Source organism: Arvicola amphibius, chromosome X (genome assembly GCF_903992535.2).
Source record: "Arvicola amphibius chromosome X, mArvAmp1.2, whole genome shotgun sequence".
In the NCBI taxonomy this organism is placed as follows: domain Eukaryota; kingdom Metazoa; phylum Chordata; class Mammalia; order Rodentia; family Cricetidae; genus Arvicola; species Arvicola amphibius.
The window spans coordinates 56444371-56470244 of record NC_052065.1 but is presented as its reverse complement, the minus strand read 5'-3'; the positions used below and the strand labels follow the sequence as shown (position 1 = coordinate 56470244).

The following is a 25874-nucleotide window of genomic DNA, read 5'->3' as shown; positions in this document are numbered from 1 at the left end:
GAACTTTTTGTGCTGTCCAAACTGGGCAGAAATGAGGGTTTCCGCCTGCCCTCTTTCTAGTGCAAAATCTAATCTTTTAAATTGCACCCTTTCTCATCAAGGGCTTCACATCTTCAAATAAGCTAACATGGGCACTAGCAAACACAGTGGCCAAGACCAGCTCCATTTCCAACCATGCAAGGATGGAGCTTCAAGAATTTGCTCTGCAACTACTAGAAGAAAGGAAAGCTTGTTATGCTTATAAAATCAGTTAGTGAAGGACGCTATAATCCCATTTTTTCCAAATGATCCTCAACACTTGTAACTATGTATATTATGAGACAAGCCCTCCCCACAAAGTCTTCTAAGTAGGTCATCAAAAAAGCCTTTCAGTCTGTCTTTGGATCATTTACCAAAGAGGCGCTAATGCTTGCTCCTTCTCTGCCCTTAACAATTTTGGTATCTTAGCAGATACAACATAATCTTTGGTTACATAACACAATGCTTTCATCTCCTTTTCTACTTAAAAAAATACTCTCAAAGATTTTCAAAGCGATAAGTGGTGAGAACAAACCTGTCTGTAAAGGCAGCCAGGAAAGACGCTTCTTATTCTAAGACATTTCACATGCTAAATGGCTTCTTTTGACTTTCAGTTGGGGATTCGACTGGGAAGATTAGCATTTATGGTTCTCAAGTGTGAGAACCATGCTTTTGGCTCAATGACCTCTTACCCTGGCAATTAATATAGAAGAATTATAGTTATACTCTTGTTATCCAGGGCCATGCTAGGGTCATGCAGGGATGGTAAGCCAGCTGTCTTTAAAACACCTTCTGAAGTGTGATGTTGGCATAGGTCTTGGGGGGGAGGCTATAAGGGGTGGCTTGGGCCTTTGTGCCCTGGCAAATTTAGCAGAAGAAAGGGGCAAGGCCACGTCTGTACTAAATGAAACAAACAGTTAGATGCTGCTTGAAGCTTAAAGTCAAGTAATTTGTGGAGTATCAGGTAATTATGCAGATGGTGGGCATAAGTTTTTCTTAAAGTGTGTTGACTATATCTTGTTATATATACCTATATGTGTTTAAAAATCAAGTGGACAGAGAAGGATGTTAGCATCAGCACATTTTGCAACCTGGACAATTACCTATCCAAGGACAGGAGTGAAGCTTTTTTTCTTCTTTTTTTTTCTTTTTTAGTGCAAGTGAGCATACATAAAAATATACATATTACTGATTTTCTGTTTTTCAAAGATATATGACAGAATCCTTCAAAAAATCCCTTTCTCAGAGTAAGGTAATTAAAAAAAATAATGAACTTTCAAAGAACAACAATAATATTGCCTGTGGCATGGAAAATCTGTGGAACAAAGAAGCCAACTCCCATGTCAGCTCAGAGTTCGCACACAGTGAGCTACCCTGTGAATGAGAGTTGACAGCGATACACGACTCTTTTTTTTTTTTAATCACAGAGTTCGTGACTTTGTCAGCTAGCTGCTGCCCAGCCCAGATGGGCTTTCTCCATGGTGCTCCTCTTTTTCTCATCCTCACATTCCATTCTTATCAAGCACTCTAAACTTCTTTGGAGATGATCACCTTGACTTGTCCAGTGAGTGATCCTCATCTTCCATCCTACCAGATGAGTGGAGCAGTGGCCAGTTGTTCACAGGTGAGCACAGTGAGCCAGCAGCACCCATTCAGCTGAGTAGAGTGCTTGCAAGATGAGACTTCTGCCAGTCATACTAGCCGGAACATTGATGGCCAACGAAACAAAAAGAAATGAAACAAAAAAAAAATCCAAAAGCAAAAAAGCAAAACTCAATGTCTTCTTTGTCTGTGTGGGAGTGCACAGCCTCGCTATGACTCCATTGCTCACTCAAATCCCTGTGCAGAAACAGCAGGCATAAGGCCTTGTGTAGGCTGTTTTCTCTAGTTTTGCCACTTGGAAAGTTGGAGTTATCTAGTTGGTGTTGCTTGAATTGCACTGCTGTTTCACTGATTTTTGGCTTTTGCAAGTAAAAAGCAAAAACAAAAACTTATACATTCAAAAAGGCAAGAGTCACGATCTGGAACTCTCTAAGATGAAAAACTTCATCGAGAAATGGAATTAAGAACCTCTAGTATTTACAAATATTAGAATGTTATAATAAAACCCATGTACCAACGAAGATGGAAATTGCTTCAGAATAGATGTAAAGAAACTATCAAAATGTAACCTAGTTTAACTGAAAAGAGTGGTGATATTCTTCTGCTTAAAATACAGCTAAAAGAGATCCTGTACATAAGCCATATGGTGTCATCACAAAGCAAATCAGAATCTGTCTATCCTAGCTCAAAAAAGGGAACCTGTCAGCTTCAGCTTTAGTCCAGCATGGTCGGACTGTCATATATCACCGATCTTATATCCTCCCTCCCTTGTTATTTAAAGAAGTTGTTTTGCAAGTTTGTTTTGCTATTAATATCAACACAGAAATCAGGGAAGGAAACTCGTGTGTATCATACTGTGTCACTCAGACACCATCTTCTCAATCAGCTTAATATACCAACTAAGATGGGTAGCTGGTGGGCTGGCCCTTGACTCCGTAAGCTCAGCAGTAAAGTGAAGAGCTGAGTGAGGAGGAATTGTAAAAATGCAAGAATTGGTGGGAATTCCTCCTGCACTCGAGATTGAGGAGCAGAGTCCACAGAAAAAGTAAGGTGCCAGTGGACTACATGAAACCAGTGACCCAGGGCATACCCTGAGTTTTGGGTGTAGTCTGTTTGTTGCCACACCAGACAAATCTGTCCAATGGCAGTCACAGTTCTATAGAATGTCTCAGTGGTCCTGCACCCTCTGACTGAGAGGCAACCACTCTGGTGGAGAATCTGAGTGACTTTGGCCAAGGTCAACCCAACAACTTCAATAGAGGAGGATGAGCAAACTGGTGCCCATCTAGCCAGGTGGTGTTCATTTGACTTTAGCCTTTGCCTTGGAAGTCTTTGGCCTCCTCTCTTCTTCCCATGTGAGTATGCCGGAGAGCAAGTGTGATGGATGCAAAGGAGAGCATTTTATGCTCTCTGGTTCTAGTGTCTTCATTTACCCAGCCTGGTTACTTAGTTTTCTCCTCCACCATGGTCTGGGTAGCCTCTTTCATCACTCTGAGGAGGAAATTGACATTTCTCCACTTGATAGGAGTATATTGTCTCTGGAGGACAAGGGCAAGCTGCCCAGTTTGTCTGGTCCCTTTGATGATTTCTTTCAAATTTGTCTAAGGGCTCCAGAAATCTGACTGTTGATGAAAGACATTGAGTGAGATGTCTTTGATACTGTTGGCATCTAAACAAAGATGCTGCGGCTCTTGGTCTGCTAGGCTTCATGGTGGTGATGGGAGGGAGACCTTCGCAGTGTCTACAAACATGCCCAAAGAAGTGAGCAAGCTTTACCACCATGGCTTAAATGCATTAGGAGTGAAGTTCAGGCCCAGCAAACACTGAAGAACTGTGGAGTGAGAAGGTGGCTGCAAGGAGTCTATAGGTCCTTTAAAAATGGAGGAAAAGGTGGTTGAACTAAGGGATCAACCATTTCCTGTCCCTAAAGGTAGTGATGGCTAAGCCCTTCACTTAGCCGTCTAACTCTTCCTCTGACTCCAGCCCCCAAGCTCCTCTATGGCTCCCACATAGAAATGTGGCCATAGATCTGAATGGAGCCTTTTTTCAAAGAGTCAGACTTCTCTGCTTTCTTCTCACTGACCTAACTTCAGTGGAAGTGGCCAAAGTTTTGGCTAAAGAGAACATTTAGTTCAAAGCTCTTAGAAAACCTATCGAAAGTTAGTTGAGGGTGGAAGCATAGGTTAAGAGAGAAAAGACTTTGAAGGAGTAGGTATTCGCATGCAGACAAGTTTTCAGACATGAAGCACGTTTCAGTACAATGAACTGCACTGCAACTGAGCACTCCAGCACTCAGGGACAAAGGCTCTGGGGAAGTAATGGTTATCCATCCACCCTCCTTGTCCTATTTTCTCTCTAACCTACTAGTAAGCTTTGGGGTCATCCTGCTCTTTGATGTGGACAGCAATTAGCAACAACTGAAGTTTCCCACAGAGAGGCAGGATGAACAAAGAGAGTAACTCCTCATGTACCTGGGATTTTTACTTTCTTCTAGTTACTTGTTGGTTTCTTTGGGAACCCTACGTGTTTATTTATTTATTGTGAAGAAATAACCCTAGCATGCTGTTTTGGCTTTTTATTTTCTATGTCTGTTTCTTCCCCAGATACTTAGAGCTCTCTGTACTTGACACGGCATAAGGTGAGTAAACATTTGCGTGGTTGGCACACAGCACAGGGCTGCAAACTAGCACAATTGACACTGGGCCACACAAGGGTCACCACAAAGTCAAAGAAATACAACACAGCTCAAAACACAGGCAGAAGCCACAACAGGCAGCAGATTTTAAATGTGCCATGGGAGAGGGAGAGAGTGAGAGAAGAAGGAAAGGAAAGAAGGAAAGCCCAGGAAATTTCACCGAGGAGCATTCACAGCAGACTGTACAATGGTAGAGGAATTTCCCCCAAGGCACTGCAGGGAAGTAGCGCAGAAGACATCTAAAAAAGGGAACAAGGTGCATTTGACTATGAAGGTTTCCAAATCTTCACTGTGCGTGGAAATAGATGGGCTTGACTTTTCCAGAAAGGATCTTGGGCACTTGCACAGAGATGATCTCTGCCATCATTTCAGGAAAGTCCACGCTCACCATATGGGACTTGATTAGCAGGTCAAAAGTAAACTGATGCAGCTCTCTTGCAATCTGTAGGGAGAGTAAGAGACAGAACAAGCATGGTCAATAAAAACTTGACTCCTGCCCAGCTCTCCTCCCACCCTGAATGCCAGTGCCTTGATCCTGTTCAGTGAGTGTGTGTGTATGTATGTGTGTGTGCATATGCGCACATTCATGCATGTGTATCTACCCATTTTTGTGTTTGAAAAATGATATCCAGGGCTCCTAGAGATCATTTATACCATTTCAAGTCCTCTGACTTAGGAGTGATTGTTCCTCTTTTTCTCTCCTCCATTACACACAGACACACACACATACACAGACACAAACACACACTTTCAATCTTTTTCTCTGGTCTTTCTACCTTCCTCCTTCCCACTATCTATTTCTCCTTCTTCCTCCTTCTACACACACACACACACACACACACACACACACACACCTCCCATGTACATGACTCAAGGAAAGGAGGAAAGAAAAATATTTATGCCTGTTTTGTCTGCCTGAGAAATTCATCTGCCTTAAGCTTCTTCCCTAAGACCCAGCTTCTCAGTACTCCACTCCTACACCCCTTTCACAACATCCAGTTGGGACATTGTGACCTGTATTTCTTTCTTCTCCATTGCATTTTCTTCTTGGACCATACTCAAAGCCAGAGGCAAATGGAAGCACCTCCCAACAGGTGGTGCCAGACCCTAGAGGAGCCCATTATCACTGCCCTCTATCAGGCTGCCCTCCCTGATAAAGCACCCTCTGGAGTTTGCTTACAGGCTGCACAGAATCCAGGAGCTTGGTGAGCTGGTAGAAGCGCCTTGAGCAGGATGTGGGATTTTTTCTCTTGCAGGCAATGATACGATCGAGTTCCTTGATGTAGTTCATTCGAAGTTCATCAAAGAATTTTTGATTTTTCAGCCCATCCACTGGAACTGATGTGGGATGAAGACAGAATGGGGAGGGGAAGCATGCCCACGAAGGAGCATTAGAAAAACCACCAAGTTTTCTGACCACAAACTTGATCTCCTACCCCCACGCCGAGGGAAGCATCTATTTGGCTTTCTATCAGTTGAAGTCTGTGTGCCTGGGGCCTTCAAAGTAAATGATTTTCTGTACTTAACACGAAGGAGTTAGATAAAATAGACTGAACTCTTTTTTTTTTTTTGACTAGTTTGTACGTGCACCCATTTCTCAGGCCCCAAACTTTTGTGTTCTCCATCCAGCTGTGATTTAGACACTCAAGGAAACTGGCTTATCAAATACCAAATGCCTCCATTCTTCCCCATTACACTCTGCTTAGAAGAGACATTAAAGAAAGCTTCCTTGACTGTCAAGCAAGCCTGTCTCCATTGTTTCCATCCGCCTCCTTTGGTTGCTAAAGAGGAAATATCAAGCCTATTCCTACAGTAGAGACTACAGGCTATCTCAGAGGCCTGTTACAACTTCTTTAAAGGCCTTATTTCAGTGACGGAATGAGAACAGTGAATCTGGTAGAGGCTGAATTCTACCCATGAAACTGATCTCTCCACACGAAATCGGTCTTTTAAGGAGAAAGGATGCTGCAGGGATGTGGAGGTTGGAGGGAGGGAGAGAGGAGAGAAGGGGAATAATCTACTAGCTGCATTCTCCCTAATAACAATTTAATGGAAAATGTAGGTCCCCTGGAGCCTCTGTGCTCCCACTGGCATCCTCTACAGACCCAAGTACTTACTAATGCTGAAGAGTAGCAGGGCTTTCATACACAGGAATTCCTGGGGGGTTATCTGGAGCCATCCGAATTCTTGAGACAGTTGCCTCATCCGCACACACTGGCTGTACATCCGAGACTTGTGCATGCGGTACCTAAGCAATAGAGGTATAGATGAAAAGGAGAAATGAGGGGACACATCCAACCAGCACTCAAGGAATTCTCCTTGGAGGCCCTCTCTCGTGCCATTCTCCAAGAAAAGCTGGCTTATTTGTCTTGCGAGGACTTCAGTGACAAGGAATTGTCCTGTTCTCCCTGTCCCCCAAACTTCTGATATCCAGATAAAGGCTCATCTTCTCTGGTCAGGATGTGGTTTAGCACATGGAATTTCCAGGCCTGCATTTCCTTTCTGTTTCCTGAGTCAGGGACAGGAAAGCATGACCAAATGAACACAATGGGGCAGGGACATGGTCTCCCTGACTACAGTGTTAGGATCTCAACTACAGGCAGAGCCAGAATCTGCCCACTTGAGGACTTCTCAGAGGGACTCCCAGGCAATGTGCTCTTAGTGTGAGAATGCCAGGGTTTGCAAGGAGCCACAGGTGTTTATCTTGTCAACACTCCTGCCTGCCATTTCCTGCAATAGAAATGGAATCATTTCTTTAAAAAACATCTAGCAATAGATATAAATTGCACATTGTCCTTTCACAATGAGTTCCAGTGCTTCTAAATGTGCTAGGGGTGTTTTGCAATGTCTAGTCTCTAAGTCCTCTGCAGAGGGGAGCCCACTCCCGCAAAGACTGGCTGTTCCTTACTACGGTTTGGGAGTTGCAAACATCTATGAGCTGCTTTCTTATAGTGAGTTGTGAACAGATTATCACATTGTCACCTATAAATTATATGGAGAAGAGGCCAAGGCTCAGAAAACTTCAGGGTGGAGGCAACCTCTCCTTTCCATGTCGGGTTATGGCAAGTCTCTAAGAAAAGTCATGCTCTCTCCAACTAGTAGGCCTTTAAGTTGAGAAATGTATGTATGTGTGTGTGCGCGTGCGCACATACATGTGTGTTTGTGTGTGCAAGTGTTTGTGTGTGTGTGAGTGTGTGTGTGTGAGAGAGAGAGAGGAAGAGAGAGAGAGAAAGAGAAAGAGAGAGAGAGAGGTTGGGGGGACACTCATTTGTAGCTTGAGAAGAAAGGAAAGGGAATTTGACACCAACTTTAAGTGCCTAAGAGATGAGGACAAAGACCTCCTAGATGGACTATAAAGGCCATGTTTGATATTCTAGTTCACAAGTCACTAGCCTGGTGCAGAGGTGAGCAGGCTTATCATTGCCTGGGCAGAAAAGAGCTCTGTAATCTATCTCGTAGAGACCTTGGCTGCCCTGGGGAAGGAGGGAAGGTAGCAGGTGGTGAATTATTCAATCCAGGCTGAAATCCAACTGGACAAGGGAAGTGTTTAGATGGTATCACAAGTCAATTGAGCAGAACAGTGCTGCTCTAAGCTCTTTTACCCTAGAGGACATTTGAGTAAGTCCTGCTTTCCCTGGAACCTGGCTGTGCTCCCAACTCCATTGTATTTGCATGCCTCTGTGGATGTCAACACTGCAGTGTTTTAAATCATGGCCCCGGGCACAGAGGATTCCTAGAATATTGCTGTAGGCCCCTGAGACAGAAAAGATAGGGAATGGGTAGGAGAGAAGAGGAACAGGCAATGAGAGGAATTCAAAGAGGAAATAAACAGGAAGCAGGAAGAAAGAGTTGGGAGAGAATTAAAGGAAGGAAAGCAGAATGGCAGTAAGGGGTAAAAATAAGGGGTAGGGATGGATTTCCAAAAGAGAGCAGACGTGGGCATTGCTAAAAGACAAGATAAAAGGAAAAGTGAAAGTTGGGAAACACTGAACCCAGCGCCTGGCATGTGGTAAGCGCTTAGTTAATGATGTGTAAGAAAGGTGCTGCTATGTTAGCCATCATTCAATAATGAGAGATGTGTGACCCGGAGAATTGTAGCAATTCTCCCATGGTTACAGAGCTCGAATTTAAGTCCATTATCCTCATAACACAGGATTTCCACAAAGAAGGAAAGAAGGAAGAAAACTTTACTGAGAAAGGGTTTTGGCCTTCCAGAGAGCAGCATATGGATTTTCTCAGCTTCAAGTCCAGGCTCTGTCTCTCTGGGCCTCAGTTGCAAGCAATTATAGTTTTCACCTGGGGAGTACTGCATTCCCAGTGGGCAGTAAAAATGTATGGAGTCTGTTTTGGTCTCAAAATGACTGAAATCTTATTTATCAAGCAGGTACCAACCAGGGCTAGTAACATAATGCATTATGCAAAACAGCATAACATCTTGTACGTGAAAACAACCCCAAATGTCAACAGTATCTATGTTGAGAAGCACTGGTCAAGATATTTGTAAAGATTCTGATGACTGTATTGCAATTGGTTCCTACAAATGAGAAGAAACCTTGTTTCAGGATTTTTGTGGCTTGATAGATCTAAGTCTGATTCTTTTGGAAGCTCCATAGTATCTTCTCATGAGATAAAAGACCTAGCTACAAAGCTGAGGTGGGATGCCATAGAGAAGGAAATGGCTATTTAGAAATTCATCACTATACAGACTCCCAAAGGTCTCAGGGCTCTGAGGAAGGTAGAGTCAGTGCTTGAGTTTATTCAATCAAGAGCAGTAATGGGTATGAGCTTTACAACGTCTGTCCCAGAAGATGGCATCAAAGGTAACTCTTGGAAGGTCTGGAAACGAAAGTCCTGGTGGCTATTCTTAGGTTCTGACTACCGGGCTTGGCTAGGTTGAAAGAGAGCAGCTGGGGACACTTACTCTGCCTCCCACAACACTGCTGTCTTTTAAGGAACGAGAAGCCTGTGGATTTTATTTAAAGGTCTGAAGGATGAGGAAGCTTAATTCCTTCCTCTACTGAAGGATTCTCTGTAATGAAACGAGCTCATGGTTCTTGGGAAACTTATTCTGTTCAGCTCCATTCATAGTGCCACTGCAAAACCTCAGCTAGCGGATGTAGAGAACACTAGCACTACCAGAAGGGGAAAGGTCATGAAAATGGCATCGCTAGTCTGTTCCCTTCCCTTTCTTTTTGTTCCCCTTCCCTGCCCTTTTCCCACCCTTTCTGTTCTGTTCACTTTTCTTTGTGTGATGTTATTTGCAGCCTAGGCTGGCAGCTCGCTTTGAATATCCTATACAAGTAAATTTAACCTTGAACTCCCAATCCTCCTGTCTCAGTCGTTTGAATGCTAGTGTTCTTTGAGATACCATTCATGGATTTTAAGTTCTTTTCAACCATGGACCGTGGTTAAGGGGTCTTGTCTAAAGATCAAGACATGGATAATAGCAGCACTAAGACTTTAGCAGAGAATATGATTCTAAAAATCTAAGCTTGTGGTCAAATTCATGAAAGATACATATAGCTGGTAGGAGATATAAATTCAATCTATTTAAGTAAAGGGAAATAGCTGGGTCATTTTATTTTAGTATGAAAACATATCAGGTTATCATGAGAACTCAGTGAGATGGGTTTTTAGGAAGTATTGAGCATAGTCTTGACATGAAAGCAATTGTTGAGCAAATAGTGACTGACAGAAGTCCTCAGTGGTAGCAGAGGGACACAAAACTGGTCACAGGGGTACTTACTCATTGAAAACCAGGTCAGGTGCAAAGTAGAGCATCCTGGAGTTGACGTTAGTGAAGGAGCGCCAACCCATGGCAAATACCATGAGTCCCATCCAGGAATATTGAATGACTGCCATCTGGTCATCTACATGCAAGTTGCGGAATCCTGGAGAAGAATGGGCAGAGGCAAATTCAGATTGCCATTGGTAGGCTGAGTTATGTCTGGGCCTCTGCTTTGCTGAGAATTTGTTCCCCATACAACTACTAAGGTGCCCTAAAGGACATCACTGATAGCTCTTGAGGGAAGGGAAGAAAAATCTGCGTAGTGGGAACCCATTCTCTTTCACTGAGGGCTTCCAATGAGATCATGATAATATCAGAAAGGGTACAAATGTTTTGAAGAGACTCATAATCTCAAACTACCTAAGGTGAGTTGACTCTTTTCTGAGCCCTCTACTTCTATTACTCATTTCATCTTCACATGGAATAGTGTGTATGTGTGTGTTCTTTTATTAGCGCCACTCTGTCCATCAGTATAAATGAGTTACAGAGAAGCTCAGGAATATGATCAAAATCACAGAGCTGTATCTAGCAGACTGATTTCCCAAGCCCACATTCTTGATCATTACACCTCTGGTAAGATTCAGTTTAATTGCCAGTTCTCCTACATGGACAGTTCTCACTTTACAAAGCTGTCTTCTGGTTGCCCTCTGATGTCAGCCATGTCTCAACCGGGAGGGGGATTCTCATACATATCTGCAAATTATGGAAGGTGTTTAATGGGCATGGCTTTCTCTGCACCCTCTTTAGACTATTTTCCACCATGAATCTCTTTCTGCTCCACACTTTCTTTCCTTTTGTTCCATGCACTTAACTCCGATTTGATTTTACATACTTCTGTTAGACAGAAATAGGCTCTGTATGACCTGCACTAATAGACTAATTTCTTGTTACTTACCTTTTCGTAATTAGGTCTCACCTGTAATGATATTTCATTTGTATTTTAATAAATAAAGCTTGCCTGAAGATCAGCGAGTAAAACATCTGCCCTGGTTAGCCTGAGAGACCAGGCCGTGGTGGCACACACCTTTAATCCCAGTAGCCACATTAGTTAGCCATAGAAACCCGAAAGCAATGGGGCACACCTTTAATCCCAGCCCTAGAGAGGAATATAAGATGGGAGGAGACAGCTCTCATTCTGTGTCATTCTGAAGATTTCTGGAGGCAGGATCACCATTTCGGACTGAGGTAGAAGTAAAAGCCAGTGGCTGGCTGTTTTGCTTTTCTGACCTTCAGGTTGAGCCCCAGTATCTGTCTCTGGGTTGTTATTAATTGTGATACACTCACTCCTTCTTTAAAACTTACAATTTGTTGAATGTACTGTGCTTTTTCAGATCTCTGCCTAGGCAGATGTCTTTGCTTAGGATGAAACACTCATATACCCTTCAAGTGTTTTTCCAAAACTTCTTCCTCTGTGAAGCATTTTCCAACTTCTCCAAGAGCATGGACCAATGATTATTCTTTTACCCTTTCAAGGAACCTGGAACCTTAGCCAACTAAAGAACTCAGTTCACAATATCATGATTTAGAAATGGACACATCTTCTTCCTTTATAAGACTTTAAGCTTAGCTTCTTATTCATCATTAATACAGAGCATAGCTTAGGTAGCTGACTGGGTGCTTGAAAAACATTCGTCAGACACAAGAGGTATGGATCCTCAATATTTTTTATTCATTTTTTATAGAATGGGTATTTGATTTCCTCCCAATGGCTTTCCTTAATTGCAGGAAGCTGCCTCCCAAATGTTACATCTGTACTAATACATAGGTAGAACATATAGGGCAAGCTTCCCAGAACTTTTCAATTCTTTCCATGATTAAAAATTTAAAAGTGTTACCTCACAGCTCATCCATACTAGTACCTCTTCTATTTTTCTCCTACAAATTCAAAATTATCATTAAGAATATTTCTTTGAATTTAGAGCAAGCATCTGTGAATTGACTTTATTGGATTCTAATGACCCCGGATGACAGACAATGGACACTTATTTTACTAACAATGTGGAACCTAAAACTGAGGGCATTTATGTGACTTGCCCAAGGTCGTGCAGTCAGTATGGCTGAACTGGAATTGGAATCCAGGAATGTGAGTTCTTTGTTTCACTCTTTCTTTTAATCATTAGCTGATGGTCACAGCTCAGAGATTTTGCAGGTCATCCGCCTTTCTTTGCCATGGGCTCAAGTGTGAGATCCTCACTATCAGAATGCTCTCTGTCCACTCACCTACCCACTTTACTATTCCATTTTCAGTTTGTCTTAGATCTCAAGTCTCCCAGTCATACGCTATTCTAAAATCCATCATAGCACCACACTTGGATGTAATCTAAGCACCCAGGCCAGTGTTTCTCTCTTCATTGGATTGACAATGTACAGACTGGCTGGAACCTCACACGACAGAGCATTTCTCTCCTAGAACTCTTCTATAGTATAGAATCCCTGGCTCTGATGCTTCCCCATAGAAGACAAGAGGCCAGGTAATTCAAGGTTAAGAGGCCACAGTTAAGGTTTGCATGGGGAACGAGTCCTGGGAGTTTGAATGCTGAACGTCTGTGGTGTGATGTAGTAGGAAGGAAAAACCAAACACTGGTTGGTAAGCTTTGATCTTCTGATGTGAATGTTAGTGTGAATCTGAAGGTATGTGGAAGGGGAAGTATTAAACTCTGTAGGTATCAAAGAAACTATACAGATGCTCTCCTCCCAATTCTTCAACAGCAGAGAACTAACAAAAAGGAGAAAGGGGAACATTTCAGTTAGGTTGCAATACTAAGAGTACTTAGAGCCACTTCAGATGACCCTCCTCCATCACACTTATCACTCAGAGACAATACCTTTGCATATATCAACAATGGAGAACACCAGTTTTTCATGATAGCTGCATTCAGTTTGCTATACCTGACTGTTTTTCATGCATCGATTTTGAAGTAGCTTGTTCAGACTACATGGAAAATAGGGGAAGACAGAGGAAAGTGCAGTCTCAGGTAATTGTTAGGCTGTTCTGGTGAAATAACAAGGATTTATGCTTAGGTTTTGAGACACAACCAATAAGGAGTGGATGATGTTTCCTTGTTTTCCCTTTCTAACCTGAGGTCACCATCAAAAGAAGACTGGCAGCAAGTTAGATTGAGCTTAATGCAATTTATAGTGCTAGCACTCAACCATCATAATTATAAGTTATCGTCTAGAGAGTAGGTACTGTGTTTCGGCTCCTGTACTCTTTATACATAGACTCCTTGTTGATGACAGTTCTCAAAGTGTTCTACCATCTCCAAAACTGACAAAAAAGCAGGACAAATACCCGTGATTTTACTCAAGATTATATATCAAGCCATAGCTAGGATTTCAATCAGGGTCTATCTGATTCTAAATATGCTGTGTATATACAATTGATTCAAGTGTCTCCAATTTTTAATTATAATTATTAGTGTGCCAGGCACCTTATGAGACATTTCAGGGTGTTCTCATTATCACAGAAAATGTCCAACAAAATTCATCTGACCAGGTTCTTGTATAGGATAGCCACTCAAATATTGAAAGTGCAAATTACTTGAACTAGTAGGTGATTATGGACAATTTGAATAGCCATTCTTATGAATGCAGTAATCAGCTTCTTTTAGGAGCTATTCTTCTAAATGATTCAGTGTCAGAGTTCATTTATTCTGGAAAGAAAAACGTTAAACTGATTTTGGCTTGCAGATTTGTTAATGGAGAGGAAAGTTTCCCATGCTGAGGGTTGAGTCATGAACAGCTCATATTTCCAGGTAAAAGAAATTCTGCCATGGTCATTTGAGCTAGGTTATTTCTATGGCCATCAAATTCGAAATCAAAGTCTGAGCTCAAGCTCTGGCTCCATTGTTAAGTAACTAGTGTAACAATTCAGTTAACTTCTTCGCGCTGTGGGTATGTGGAAGAGAATAACAGGATCATTTTGAGACTCAAATATAGGGAAAGCTTGTGAATCCAATAAAATGAGACATGTTAAATCTTTGGAAATTGAGAATCTCCATTAAAAATGGCATTAAGACATCAAGCTGAATAAATGATAATAATGTCTTTTTTTCTTTGTATTCTTGTTCCCCGTGTGAATGCTCAAGTTTTGGCACAGTGCGTATCTATCCACAGTCCTTGGGCTTCCTGCCCAGTAATCTTATTGGCTACTTAAACTCTGTTTTCTGATATGAGAAATTAGTAGAGAAGCTGCGACTGGAGCCTTGTGAGTTAGAAATACAAAATGAGTTCTTGACGGCCAAAATGAAAACTTTTCAAAAGTAGAAAACCCATTACATGATTAAGTGGCCTTCCAGGAGGTTTCAAGCCCTCAATGTAAAGCCAAGAATGACAGAAACAGAGTGCCATTATACACATAGCTAGAGTTCATAGCTTGGAGGTAGTTTGGAATTAGGGGGGCCCGGCTCAAGTTATACTAATTTATTTTATGTATGTACACTTGGTTTTTTGTCTTTAGCTATAAGATAATCATAACTCTTGTCAGAATTTAATTCTGTGTAAAATAGAGGAACAGGTGCCTACTTCATAGGGAATTCTTATGGTATACCTATTAGACAATTCCTTTTATTTTCACTATAATGAATAGCAGCTTTCATTAAAAGGTGAGTTAATCTTTGACTTCAGAGGAAGAGACTTGGTTGTTGCAATTTCAAAAGAATCCTTGAATCATATCATCTCAGGATTGGGAGAATCTTTAAAGAGCATATGCTTCGTTGCCTGTCACAATGAATTCCCAACAGCCACAAGACTGTGTGCCAGTGACTAGAAGCTTATGGCTTGGTTGGGAGTAGTACTGAGGGAGATGAGATGGGGAGGTGGTGAAGATCTGGCAGAAATTCTGGCTTAAATGAATGGAGTGGATCACTTGTATCTGTGCAAAATGCTTTTAAGCAAGAAGCAATTTGTTTACTAAAGGAATGTTTGTGAGTCCATAGTTAGAAGCTATCTAAAGCTTCCCAAATCTATTATAGTTAAAAAATAAGGTGTGTTGAAGTAACAAATGCTCTAGTAAGGAAGTGAGTTCCAACTTCTTACTGAAGGTATCTTAGGTAATCACTTAATAATTCTTTCACCTTGACCTAACTTTTCTTCCCATTATGATTTCTAAAGTACTGTAAAAAACACTAAGGGTTCCTTGAAGTGAAGTTTAAAAGCTAACAGTATTAGGATTATGCTGGCCTTCCCTGTCACCTGGCAGGATGAACCTGGACAATAGCCTGTACTTTTAAGAGATAAGCTCTGCCCACTCTCAATCTATCTCTTCCCCTGCAGGCAAGCTCCTCTCTGCTGTCCTCTCTCTTCTCTCTCTCTTCTGAAGAGGCAGCTCTCTTTTTCTCTTCCCCTCTTCTCTCTCCTCTAGACCTCTCCCTTCCCTCTCTCTGTCTCTGTATCTCTCCTTTCCCCCCTACCCTATTAATACCCTCTTCCTAAAAAAACCTCCATACTCCCCAGCTCTCTTTGCATGACATATTCTGTTTCTTGCCCACATTCCTCATGTGCCAGGCGACCCACCAAAGTCCCTTTCCCACTGTATTTTATAATCAGGTTAGTCCAGAATGCTCTTGATATGTACAAATAAAAAAAAAAAAACAGGGCCAGAAGGGTAAAGGATCACAAATGGGTTTTGAGCAGAGATAAGATAAGAACCCAAGATTTCGGATGTTCAACTTTCTTTCCACCATACCATATAAAAATTCCTGTGGGATATCTGAGACTTAAAATTACCTCTGGAATGAACTTAGAAGAACATAAAAGATCATATATTCTTTACACGTAGAAGAACACCTTGAGGTTTATGTAGCTATAGCTATAAAATATTTGATTTGTGGTTAAATGACAAAGTATGATTATTGTGTATCAGTGGAGTCATATAGGACAAGGGTATGATATCTTTCCTCTTGCTTTCTCAGTCTCAATTTCTTTACTGTTTAAGGTGAGACCTTTTCTATGACAACCATTTATCTACAGTGTGGCATTGAGTACTGTCTGAGTTAATGAGTATCTGGCCCAAAGAACCATTTAATAAATATGATATCCCTTATCCTACATCCTCATTTTGCTGTTACTTACCAGGCAAGGCCTTGGCCCACTTGACCACATGCACAAGTTGTCTCTCACCCAGCTCGTTGAGGCTAGTTAACAAGGCAGAAAAGGAATCAGGCTTGTTGTTGTCGTGTCCGGCACACACCACTCCTGGTTCAATAGCTTCCAGGACATTAAGAAATATAGGCTGACATTCATAGCCTTCAACGTGTGATACTGTCAGCTTCTGGGATGGATCCTCAGTGGGGCTACCAGCATTGGAGTTTTCTCCTTCCTCCTGTAGTTTTAGATTTCCAAGTTTTTTCAGCTTACGAGCTATTGAGGAGAAAAAGAAATTTGAATTCATAATCAGTGACCAAAAATACACACTATAGTTACCCTGTTAGGAAAAGTGATTGAGCACAAACAAAATCTTTCTCTCTGGTCGTAGAGTCTAAGTTTCTTACAGACAAGTGATTATTCAAAAATGGTTGAATGAATGAACTATCCTCCATCCCTGCTAAGCCCCAAAGTAACATACATTGTTTTCTGCTTATTATATCCTTAAATTAGCTCTGCCACAGTGCAGATGTCAGTATTTATACCTGGGACATTCAGTTGATTCATTTATAAAAAAAATCACCTGTGGCTAATTTCTTTATTATCTATTCTCCACACTTCCTTGACAAATAATAGTTTTTAGGTAACATAAAGAACATAGGCCTTGCTCCAGTCTTGTAGAAAAGAAATAAACACCCACAAACAAGTCTAAAAAGCACCAGGATAGTAAAAACTCCAACAGAGGCATCATAAAGAGGGAAAAAAGTCTTTTAAATGGTGAGGTTAGGAAATACTTTACCTCAAAGGTGGCATTTCACCTGGAGTTTAAATACTGATAAGAATTTTACCAGGCAGAAATGGGAAGAAAGGGCATAAAGAAAGGAGAGAAACTAAGAATCAGTGTGCCTATCGTTTATATTGCATATATAAAAAGACAGGCTATCTACAGTGTTAGAAACAAACTGTGGCCTGATTTTAGTGGATGACATGAATTGTATTAAAGAAGTACAGGGTTTGTCCTACAGGTAATAAGAAAATAATGAATGCTGTAACCAAAACAACAATATAAATGTGTCTATATTTGACATTAAGAAGTTCTGGCTTACAGATTATAGGCAAATTCTGAACGTTGTAAAGAAGAGTTATACAAATGTATCTATGTTAGAAAAAGTGATCAAAAGACCTGTTGAATGAAGATTTGGACTTAACTGTGGGTTCTAAATGGGTAACAAAAAGTATACCAGTTTGGAAATCAGGTCCTTTTCCTCTGTTCATTCTTTTCATCACTGCGAATTGAACATAGTCCATGCTTAGTGCATACGCATCAATTACCCAGTATCCTAAGTCCTCTTGTTTACTTTGAGAATAGCATTTAACAAAGCTAATTGGGCTTGCTTTGAATTTACTCTGTAAGCTGGGCAGGCCTTGGGTTTGTGATTCTTCTTTCTCAGCTTCCCAGGAGCTGGAAGTAGATGTCATTGCTACCAGGTTTAGTTCACACACATATATTGGGACTTAGGGTTCTCTGAGGACAGAAAGGTTGCCACACATTCATGGCATTGTAGAAATTCAGAGACTAGATTTGCAGCAGTTGAGAATTCACATATCAGGTGAGAATAAAATTTAGAAACAGTTTGATAATCCTTTGTATCTTCAGACTACCAAATCATTCCACCTTGGAAACCACGAGCAGGATTTTTCTGGTGTGCTGCTTCCCACCATACACTATAAAGTGACTCAGATGTATTCTGAATGATATTCATAGTTGATCATGTACCACAGCACATACCAATTTTCTTCTTTAGCAGGGGCAAGAAATAGAGGGTAAAAGGTTAGAGCCTGTAATAGTATTAAATAAATAATGTAATGTCCATGTCTTTCTAACTTCCTATCCCTGGGAGACATTCATGTATCATGTTAAAATCTCTCATGATATACATATATTCTAAGCTGAATTCAACCCTTAGCTATCACTTTGAGAATTCTTGTATTAGTCCAAAGTTTCAAGTCAAAGATGGGGATGGTGAATCTAATGAGCGTGAAGCAGTCTAGGGGCAGCGATACTGGAACCAGGAATCTTATTCTTAATTTAAAATCCCCTATGGTTCATTGCTTCTCTTTCATTAGATTATTCCTGCTCTATTTTAGCATGCGCCTCTCTGAGATCTAGGCTTACACTATTTTATATAGTAGCCACTAATTCTGGGTGACTATTTAAAATAATGAAGATAAATAAAATAAAAATGTAATGCTTTATTCTCACTGGACATATTGCCAGTGTTTAAAAACCACATGTAGCCAGTTACTGCTAAACAGAACAGCACAGATATAGAACGTTTCTATTATCTCAGAGAGTTCTGTTGACTAGTGCTATGAATTTGGCCCGCTCTCTGGGGCAGCCATACTATACTATTTGCCATATTATACTAAAGGTATTGATAAAGAAGAAAAGAATCCAAAATGAATGACATGTAGAAGAAACCACTGGATTTTATTCAGAAGGTACAGGGACAAAGAGAGTAGTTGGTGCTGTTACTATCAGTGAGATTTAGTCTGTCACCATTATTCTGTACAGTGACTCAGATCACTCAGGTGATGGCTTGTGGACCTAAACAGATTAATTTAAGCCAGATCAATATGCATAGAGACTGTGGGGAAGATCCATCATATGAAATTATTCCCGTTTCTTTGAATTGTGCCAATCAGAACTTGGCTGGCACTTTCATATTGTCATCCAGGCCTATACAGCATCTGCTTGAAGAAGAGAGTTCACATTCCCATTTGCCTCCAGGACCCTGGTTAACTTGCTGTCCGTGTGACCATAGTGGCTTAAGTTGCATCAGGTGCTTTGAGCTAGCTGCATGAAGAGGGTTGCTGAACTAAGCATAATTGAAATAATATGCCATTCATTCTGTGTGTGGGGGGGGGATTCCTCTGCTCTCCCTCTGCAGCAGAGGCTAGCATGTTGCTAGACGACTTCGAATCCTAGACAACAAAGCTTGCTAGTCTCAGATGTTACACAATGGCCAAGGCCTTTTTCTCTTCCAAGAAGGCCGCTCCCATGCTCCTCCTATCCCCTTCCCCCACACCTGAGCCCCAGAGTCAATGATAACTGTTTCTATAAGATACACGCAAACTAACCACTATGTCAAAGCAGAGGTCTACTTAAACTGATGGGAAAACAGAGAAAGGGAGGAGCAAAAGTGGATAGTTCTAATGATACATGAACTGCTTTATGTCTCATCCCTGTTTTTAGACTTAGGTTAAAGTAGTACCAAAAAAGGACCCTCACAAGGTCTGGCCTAGCTCCTCCCGCCTACTGTTCAGAAGCCTGGTATATCAGCCCTGGAACAGTGGATTTTTGTGGAAACTCCCTCGACAGCACCAAAGAAAGCATTGTCAAAACAAGTTTCATGATGTGCTCCTAAGGAGACCTACATGAGCTTAATCTGTAACTTATCTAGCCTCAACGACCTTTTGGGATTTTTCTGGATTAATTTTTTGTTTTCTAGGGTTATATACCTTCTGACACTCAGGCAGTGGAGTGGTGTAGGTGATGTCTGTAAAGTCTTTGAAACTTTGGATTACTGTGCCCCTCTCTTCCCTATACTTAATCCTGGAATTTGGAATATCAAAGAATTATCTTCTCTGACAGCCTAATTTCTAGGAGGGCCTCCAAGATTCTGAGTTCGACAAATATTTGCATCTTTGTTCAGTTATTCAGTCAAGTAGTACTGCAGTTGCTGTTGTGAAAGAACTGAGCAAATGATCTTAAAGTCGCCATTCAGTTTAATGCTAAGGACTTGGTTGCATCAGGCAAGCTTTTTAAAATACTGACGTCTTTCCATTTAGACCATCACCATTTGAACCACTCAACAACAATAAGTTTCTCTGTAACTGGTTGCCCCTCCCAAAGAAACATAACTGTCCCTCTCACAGCAGCCATCATGTACCCATAGCTCCTCAGCTAGGGTTAGGGTCTCAGTGCCCTTTCATCTTCCATGCTGTAAGTTTTAACTGGACTTTTCTTATGCAGGTCTTATATTGTTAACCACAACTCTTGTGCATGCATGTAGGCAATAGTCATTTCATGCCCAGAAGACAGTATTCACAGCACTCTTCCCTAGCCTCCAGCTCTTTCATTTTTCTGCCCCCTCTTCTAAGATGTATCTTGAGCCTCAGAAGGGTAAAAGGTAGTAGGTGGGAGTAAATAAATGCTATTCTGAATTAACAGAATTCTTCATACGAATTTAAGCCTACAGAGGGTTGGGTTTTCAGCTCTAGTATAAATCATATCAGTCATCTTTCCATCTACTAGAATTAGAGTCAGTGGATCTTACTACATGACTTTAGGGTTAGAAGATCAGAGGAATGCTAGAGTATAAGCCAAGGCAGATCTCCCCACCTCTAGGGAATCTTTCTTCATTCTTAAAGATTCTCTCTCTCTCTCTCTCTCTCTCTCTCTCTCTCTATATATATATATATATATATATACATATATATATATATATGGATAGGAGGAGCATGGGGGCAGCCTTCGTGGAAGAAAACAAAGCCTTGGCCATTGTGTAATATCTGAGACTAGCAAGCTTTGTTGTCTAGGATTCGAAGTCGTCTAGCAACATGCTAGCCTCTGCTGCAGAGGGAGAGCAGAGGATCCCCCCCCACAGAATGAATGGCATCCTATTTCAATTATGCTTAGTTCAGTGTATAGAATATATGTGTGTGTGTGTGTGTGTGTGAGGCTAGAGAAAAATGGGCCAAACAGTAATTTAATTAATACAATTTCTGTGTGGTTACTTCGAAGCTAAGCTAGCCTGGGGGCCTGGAAGAACAAGTGTGCCCTCTCCTTGGAATAATTTTAAAAGGAATAAAGAAAAATAAGCCACATAAAAATGAAAAATTCACAGGGATTGCTAAGCTAAACCAGCATATATGTTCTAAAGGTATCTGGATTACAAAATTTAAGTCTAAGGATATGGTGCTTTGGAAGGGGGAGAGAAGAGGTGGAAATATTGTGAATAGAGCACACATATTTGAAATTTAAGGGCTCTGGATTCAGACTGTCTCATTAGTAGTCATGAGTCTATTCCTGTGAGACTTGAGGTGAGATTCAGTCTCTCTGTACTTCAGTTAACTCATACACAAAATACAGATAATATTAGTAACTGAATCATAACATTGTTTGAAGGAATATAGACACCATGGTGGCATCTTCTGGTAGAAGAGATTCTATAGAATTCTATGTCTGAAAAGATGCACGTATGATGAAATATGTCCTGAGCTCCAGGAGGAAGAAGAAAAAATGACACTGAAATATTAAAATGTTATTATAAAGGGCTTATTATTTGCTTGGTGGTAATATTGAATCTTATGGTATGCGTGGTCATAAACAAATCTTTTATTTTCCCCTATACTTTAGTTTGTGAATCTATGTAGTGAAAATCCAATTTGATTATTCTATACGACTGCTTTTAGGAGGAAATGCAGTAAGCTTAGTGAGGTCTTTCTGAACCCTGTGAAAGTGTATGCCAATGAACAGAGGCTATGACTTTTCTCAAGAATGGATCTCTGGCAAGAACCAGTTTGAAAAGCTGCTTACAGTGGCAAATTGTGAGGAGTATCGGTTTTCATTTGGGGTGAAAGATTGAAGGGCAGACTGACAGCATTCGGAATCATTATATAAGAGCAAGATCTAACTCACTGGGTTGTGATTTTATGAAAGAGCACGTATGCGCATTGTTCAGCACAGAGTAAATTAAGTAGGCCAATATATGATGGCTTTCACTCTTCCTGAGCTCTACGTTACCCTGTGTTCATGACGCTCTTTATCCTAAATAGACAAATGCTCTGGGAAGAAACTTTCTGAGATTTATAGTTTCCACTGTGACTAAAATCTATTAGGAAAGAGAGTGATAGTTGAAAGGATCACAAGCTGTCAGTCTAGTACACCACTAGAGTCCTTGGGCGCTTATGAATTTCTTCAAGGAAAGGCAAAGTGAACTTTAGTATGTGGCCCCATCTGCCTTCAGATTAGTCTATACCTACATTTGAGCTTCTATGTCAGATTTTATTTGAAGAAAATATTCCGTTTTCAAAAAAAAAAAAGGATTTGGGGAACTCATATGTTGTCTATTCTTTTCTTCACCTTATTTTATAGATAGAGAGACTAAAGGGCAAAATTAAGTCATGCCAAAACACATAGTTATGGCAGAACAAAAGACAGAACCAGATGTCTTAGCTTACACGGTGGTATGCTTTCCTTCCTGCCAGTTTGACCAGCATGCTCTTAGTAAGAAGGATCAGAAGCAGGGACTGGAATTGGATTGGGGAAAATTAGGACAGGAACAACAGGTAGAGAACAAAACCAGTCCTTGGCAAGCATGAAGCAGGAGCTTAGCAGGGGAATGTGACCAAGTGGGATTAATAAATATATTACAAATACCCTCTCAGGCAAGAAGGCTCCTTGGTCTCCACCCCTTCCTGCTGTCTAGCATTCTCCTTCCAGTCTCAATTCTTGGTCAGGGGAATAGTCAGGAGAAAGAATATCAAATTTTATCTTTCAAGGTTTATGTTAGACTATTTAGTCTAATGGTTTTTAGTTTGTGGAGGAGTAAACATAATTAATAATAGAATGATATGCAATGCTGCACATCCTTGCCAAAGCACAGAAACTATTTCCAAGTCTCCCTTCTCTGACTGCTGAGCCAGAAGCAAGGGGTTCACTGTCCAAATGCCATCCTGAGTGAGGAGCACAGGGTCATTACCCCAAACCTGCTCATGAGAAGTTGTAGAGACTGGAAATGCTTTTGCATACCAGGCTTTTCTACTGGAAAAAGTAAGTACATGAATTTAGAGCATACATGCCTTTACAATTACGTTTAAACTGACATTAGAAACAAATGCGAAACAGCCCATGCTGAACAGGTCAGTACGACCTGGAAAGCAAACGAGAGTTTTCTGTCTGTCTTTCTTTCTTTTAAGAAAGAAAAGAGAGAAAAGGAAGAGAAAAAGGCTGAGTGTTAACAAGATTAATTATGTCAGTTTGGTGTAAAGAAAACAAATACCATAGGTGTATTCATGGTTTTATTAAAGAAAAATTTTACTACCAGAAATAGTATTTAAGCGAATAGAGAGCGGTTAAAAAATAAACCACATTAGTCTTTCAATCCACATTACAGAAGTTGTTGTTGGCCAGGTGAGAATTTTGCCCAGAGGAGGAGGAAATGCCCCCTGCCAAAAGCCCTTCCATGGCTTTGCGAATATGGTTAAGTAAAAGGAAAGAGAAAGACTGTAGACATACATGCAAGAGTGCCATGGTATGTGTGTATGCGTATGTGTGTGTATGTGGTGTGTGTGTGTGTGTGTGTAGGTGGTGACTTGAAAAGAGACAGAACATGAAAGGTAAGTCCCAAACAAGGCAGAAAGAACATTTTTACTTTCATTTTTGTCTTTCCAGGTCTCGTATACTGTGTCTCCAATAGGGAGGAAACTATTTTCTATATGGAGGTTGTGGGAAGACAGAACAAAATCTTCAAATGCTAAATGTCTCATCTATTACATCACTAGTCTATTTGAAGTGCCTGAGGAAGTCTCACACAAGATCTGACTAGAGGCAAGAGTTTCCTGTGAGGGAGTAGTGGGGAGTGGAGGAAGTACTCAGGTGAGAAGACCAGGGTAGACCCACTTCCTCTATTAGCTTAGCAGGAAACAAAGAAAGCAGGTATTGTTGGTCAGATTTTGCTTTCTTCCACCTTACGAAAGGTTCAAGTTGTGTGGGTTACTGGAAACAGAGTCACCGTGACTTTGGAGAAAAAAGTACTATCTGATTCTAGGTTTTTTTTTCCTGCCATATTTTAAGAGAGGGGCTGGCTGTCATCTCTTCTGGGAGAGGCAAGCATTTGGTTCTTCTTTCCTGTGTATGGATCAGAAACTTCCTTCAGCTCTTTTGTACAGCCTGAAGTTGAAATCTTAGTCTTGGGCAGAAATCCAGAAAAGTCCTTTTTCCTGTATGGTCATTTTGAGATATATGTAATTGCCAAACTGGAATTTTCTAATATGAAAGAGCAGTTTTGTGATTCTGAGATATCATATTATACCAGTCAGAATGGCTAAGATCAAAAACATCAATGATTGCTTATGCTGGAGAGGATGCAGAGTAAGGAGAACACTCCTCTATTACTGGTAGGAGAACAAACTTGTACAGCCACTTTGGAAATCAGTATGGCAGTTGTTCAGAAAATTGGGAATCAATCTACCTCAAGACCCAACAATACCACTCTTGGGCATATACTGAAAAGATGCACACTCATAGTACAAGGACATTAGCTCAACTGCATTCATAGTAGCATTATTTGTAATAGTCAGAACCTGGAAACAACCTAGACATCCATCATCTGAAGAATGGATAAAGAAAATGTGCTACATTTACAAAATGGAGTACTACTCAGCAGTAAAAAACAATGACATCTTGATACTGGCATGCAAATGAATGGAACTAGAAAAAAACATCCTGAATGAGGTAACTAAGACCCAGAAAGACAAACATGGTACATACTCACTCATAATTGGATATTAGACGTAAAGCAAAAGATAACCAGCCTTTAGTCCACAACCCCAGAGAAGCTAGGTAACAAGGAGAACCTTAAGAGAGACATACATGGATCCTCATGGGAAGGGGAAATAGACAAGATCTTAAAAAATTGGGAGCATGGTGGGAGGGAGGGAGAAGGGAAAATAGAAAGAAAGGGAGAAGAGAGAAGTGAAAGAGGGAGGGGGCATGAGGGAATGGGATGACTGAGATGGGGGAAGGATACAGAGAGAGAGAGAGAGAGAGAGAGAGAGAGAGAGCGAGCAAGGAAAGAGACATCTTGATTGAAGAGCCATTATGGGGCTAGAAAGAAACCTGGTACCAGGGAACTTCCCAGGAATCTATAAGAATGATCCCAGTTAAGACCCTACATAATACTGGCAAGGATACCTGAACTGGCCTTGCCCTGTAATCAGATTGATGACTACCTTAATTGTCATCATAGAATCTTCATCCAGCAACTGATGGAAGCAGATACAGAGATTCACAGCTAGCACTAGGCTGAGCTCCCAAAGTCCATTTGAAGAGAGGAAGGAGCGATAATGTGAGTAAAAGGGTCAAGACCATGATGGGGATACCCATAGAAACAGCTGACCTGAGCTAGTGGGAGCTCACTGACTCTGGACTGACAGCAGGGGAACCTACATAGGCCCAAACAAGACCCTCTGAATGTGGGTGACAGTTGTGTGGCTGGAGCAGTTTGTGGGGCCACTGACAGTGGGAACAGAGTTAATCTCTAGTACTTGACCTGGCTTTTTGGAGCCCATTCTTTTTGGAGGGATATCTTGCTCAGCCTAGATATAGGGGGAGGGCCTTGGTCCTGTCTCAAAGTGATGTGCCAAACTTCATTGACTCCAAATGAGAAGCCTTAACCTCGCTGAGGAGTAGATGGGGGATGAGGTGGGGGAAAGTGGGGGCAGTGGGAGGAGGGGAGGGAGAGAGAACTGGGATTGGTATGTAAAATGAGACTAGATTGTTTTAAAAATAAATAACAAAGAGATCTTAAAAAAGAAAAGAAAAAAAAAGAGTGGTTTTGTTAAAAGTAGTGGCTTAAGGATGGGTTTGCACTGAATGAGCTCAATAATCAGGTGTCTGAG

General features: G+C 41.1%; 1 protein-coding gene across 1 annotated transcript in view; it reads right to left on the bottom strand.

Moving 5' to 3' along the window:
• Positions 1-2957: 2957 nt before the first annotated feature.
• Ar (androgen receptor) overlaps positions 2958-25874 on the bottom strand; it is a 162087-nt gene continuing 139170 nt past the window's right edge. Inside the window, exons 4-8 of the mRNA XM_038316008.1 lie at positions 16176-16463; positions 10062-10206; positions 6433-6563; positions 5496-5653; positions 2958-4757 (exon numbers count right to left, since the gene is read on the bottom strand). Coding sequence (XP_038171936.1) covers positions 4602-4757; positions 5496-5653; positions 6433-6563; positions 10062-10206; positions 16176-16463 — 878 coding nt within the window. The 3' untranslated portion in view covers positions 2958-4601. The remainder of the gene's footprint in view (positions 4758-5495; positions 5654-6432; positions 6564-10061; positions 10207-16175; positions 16464-25874) is intronic.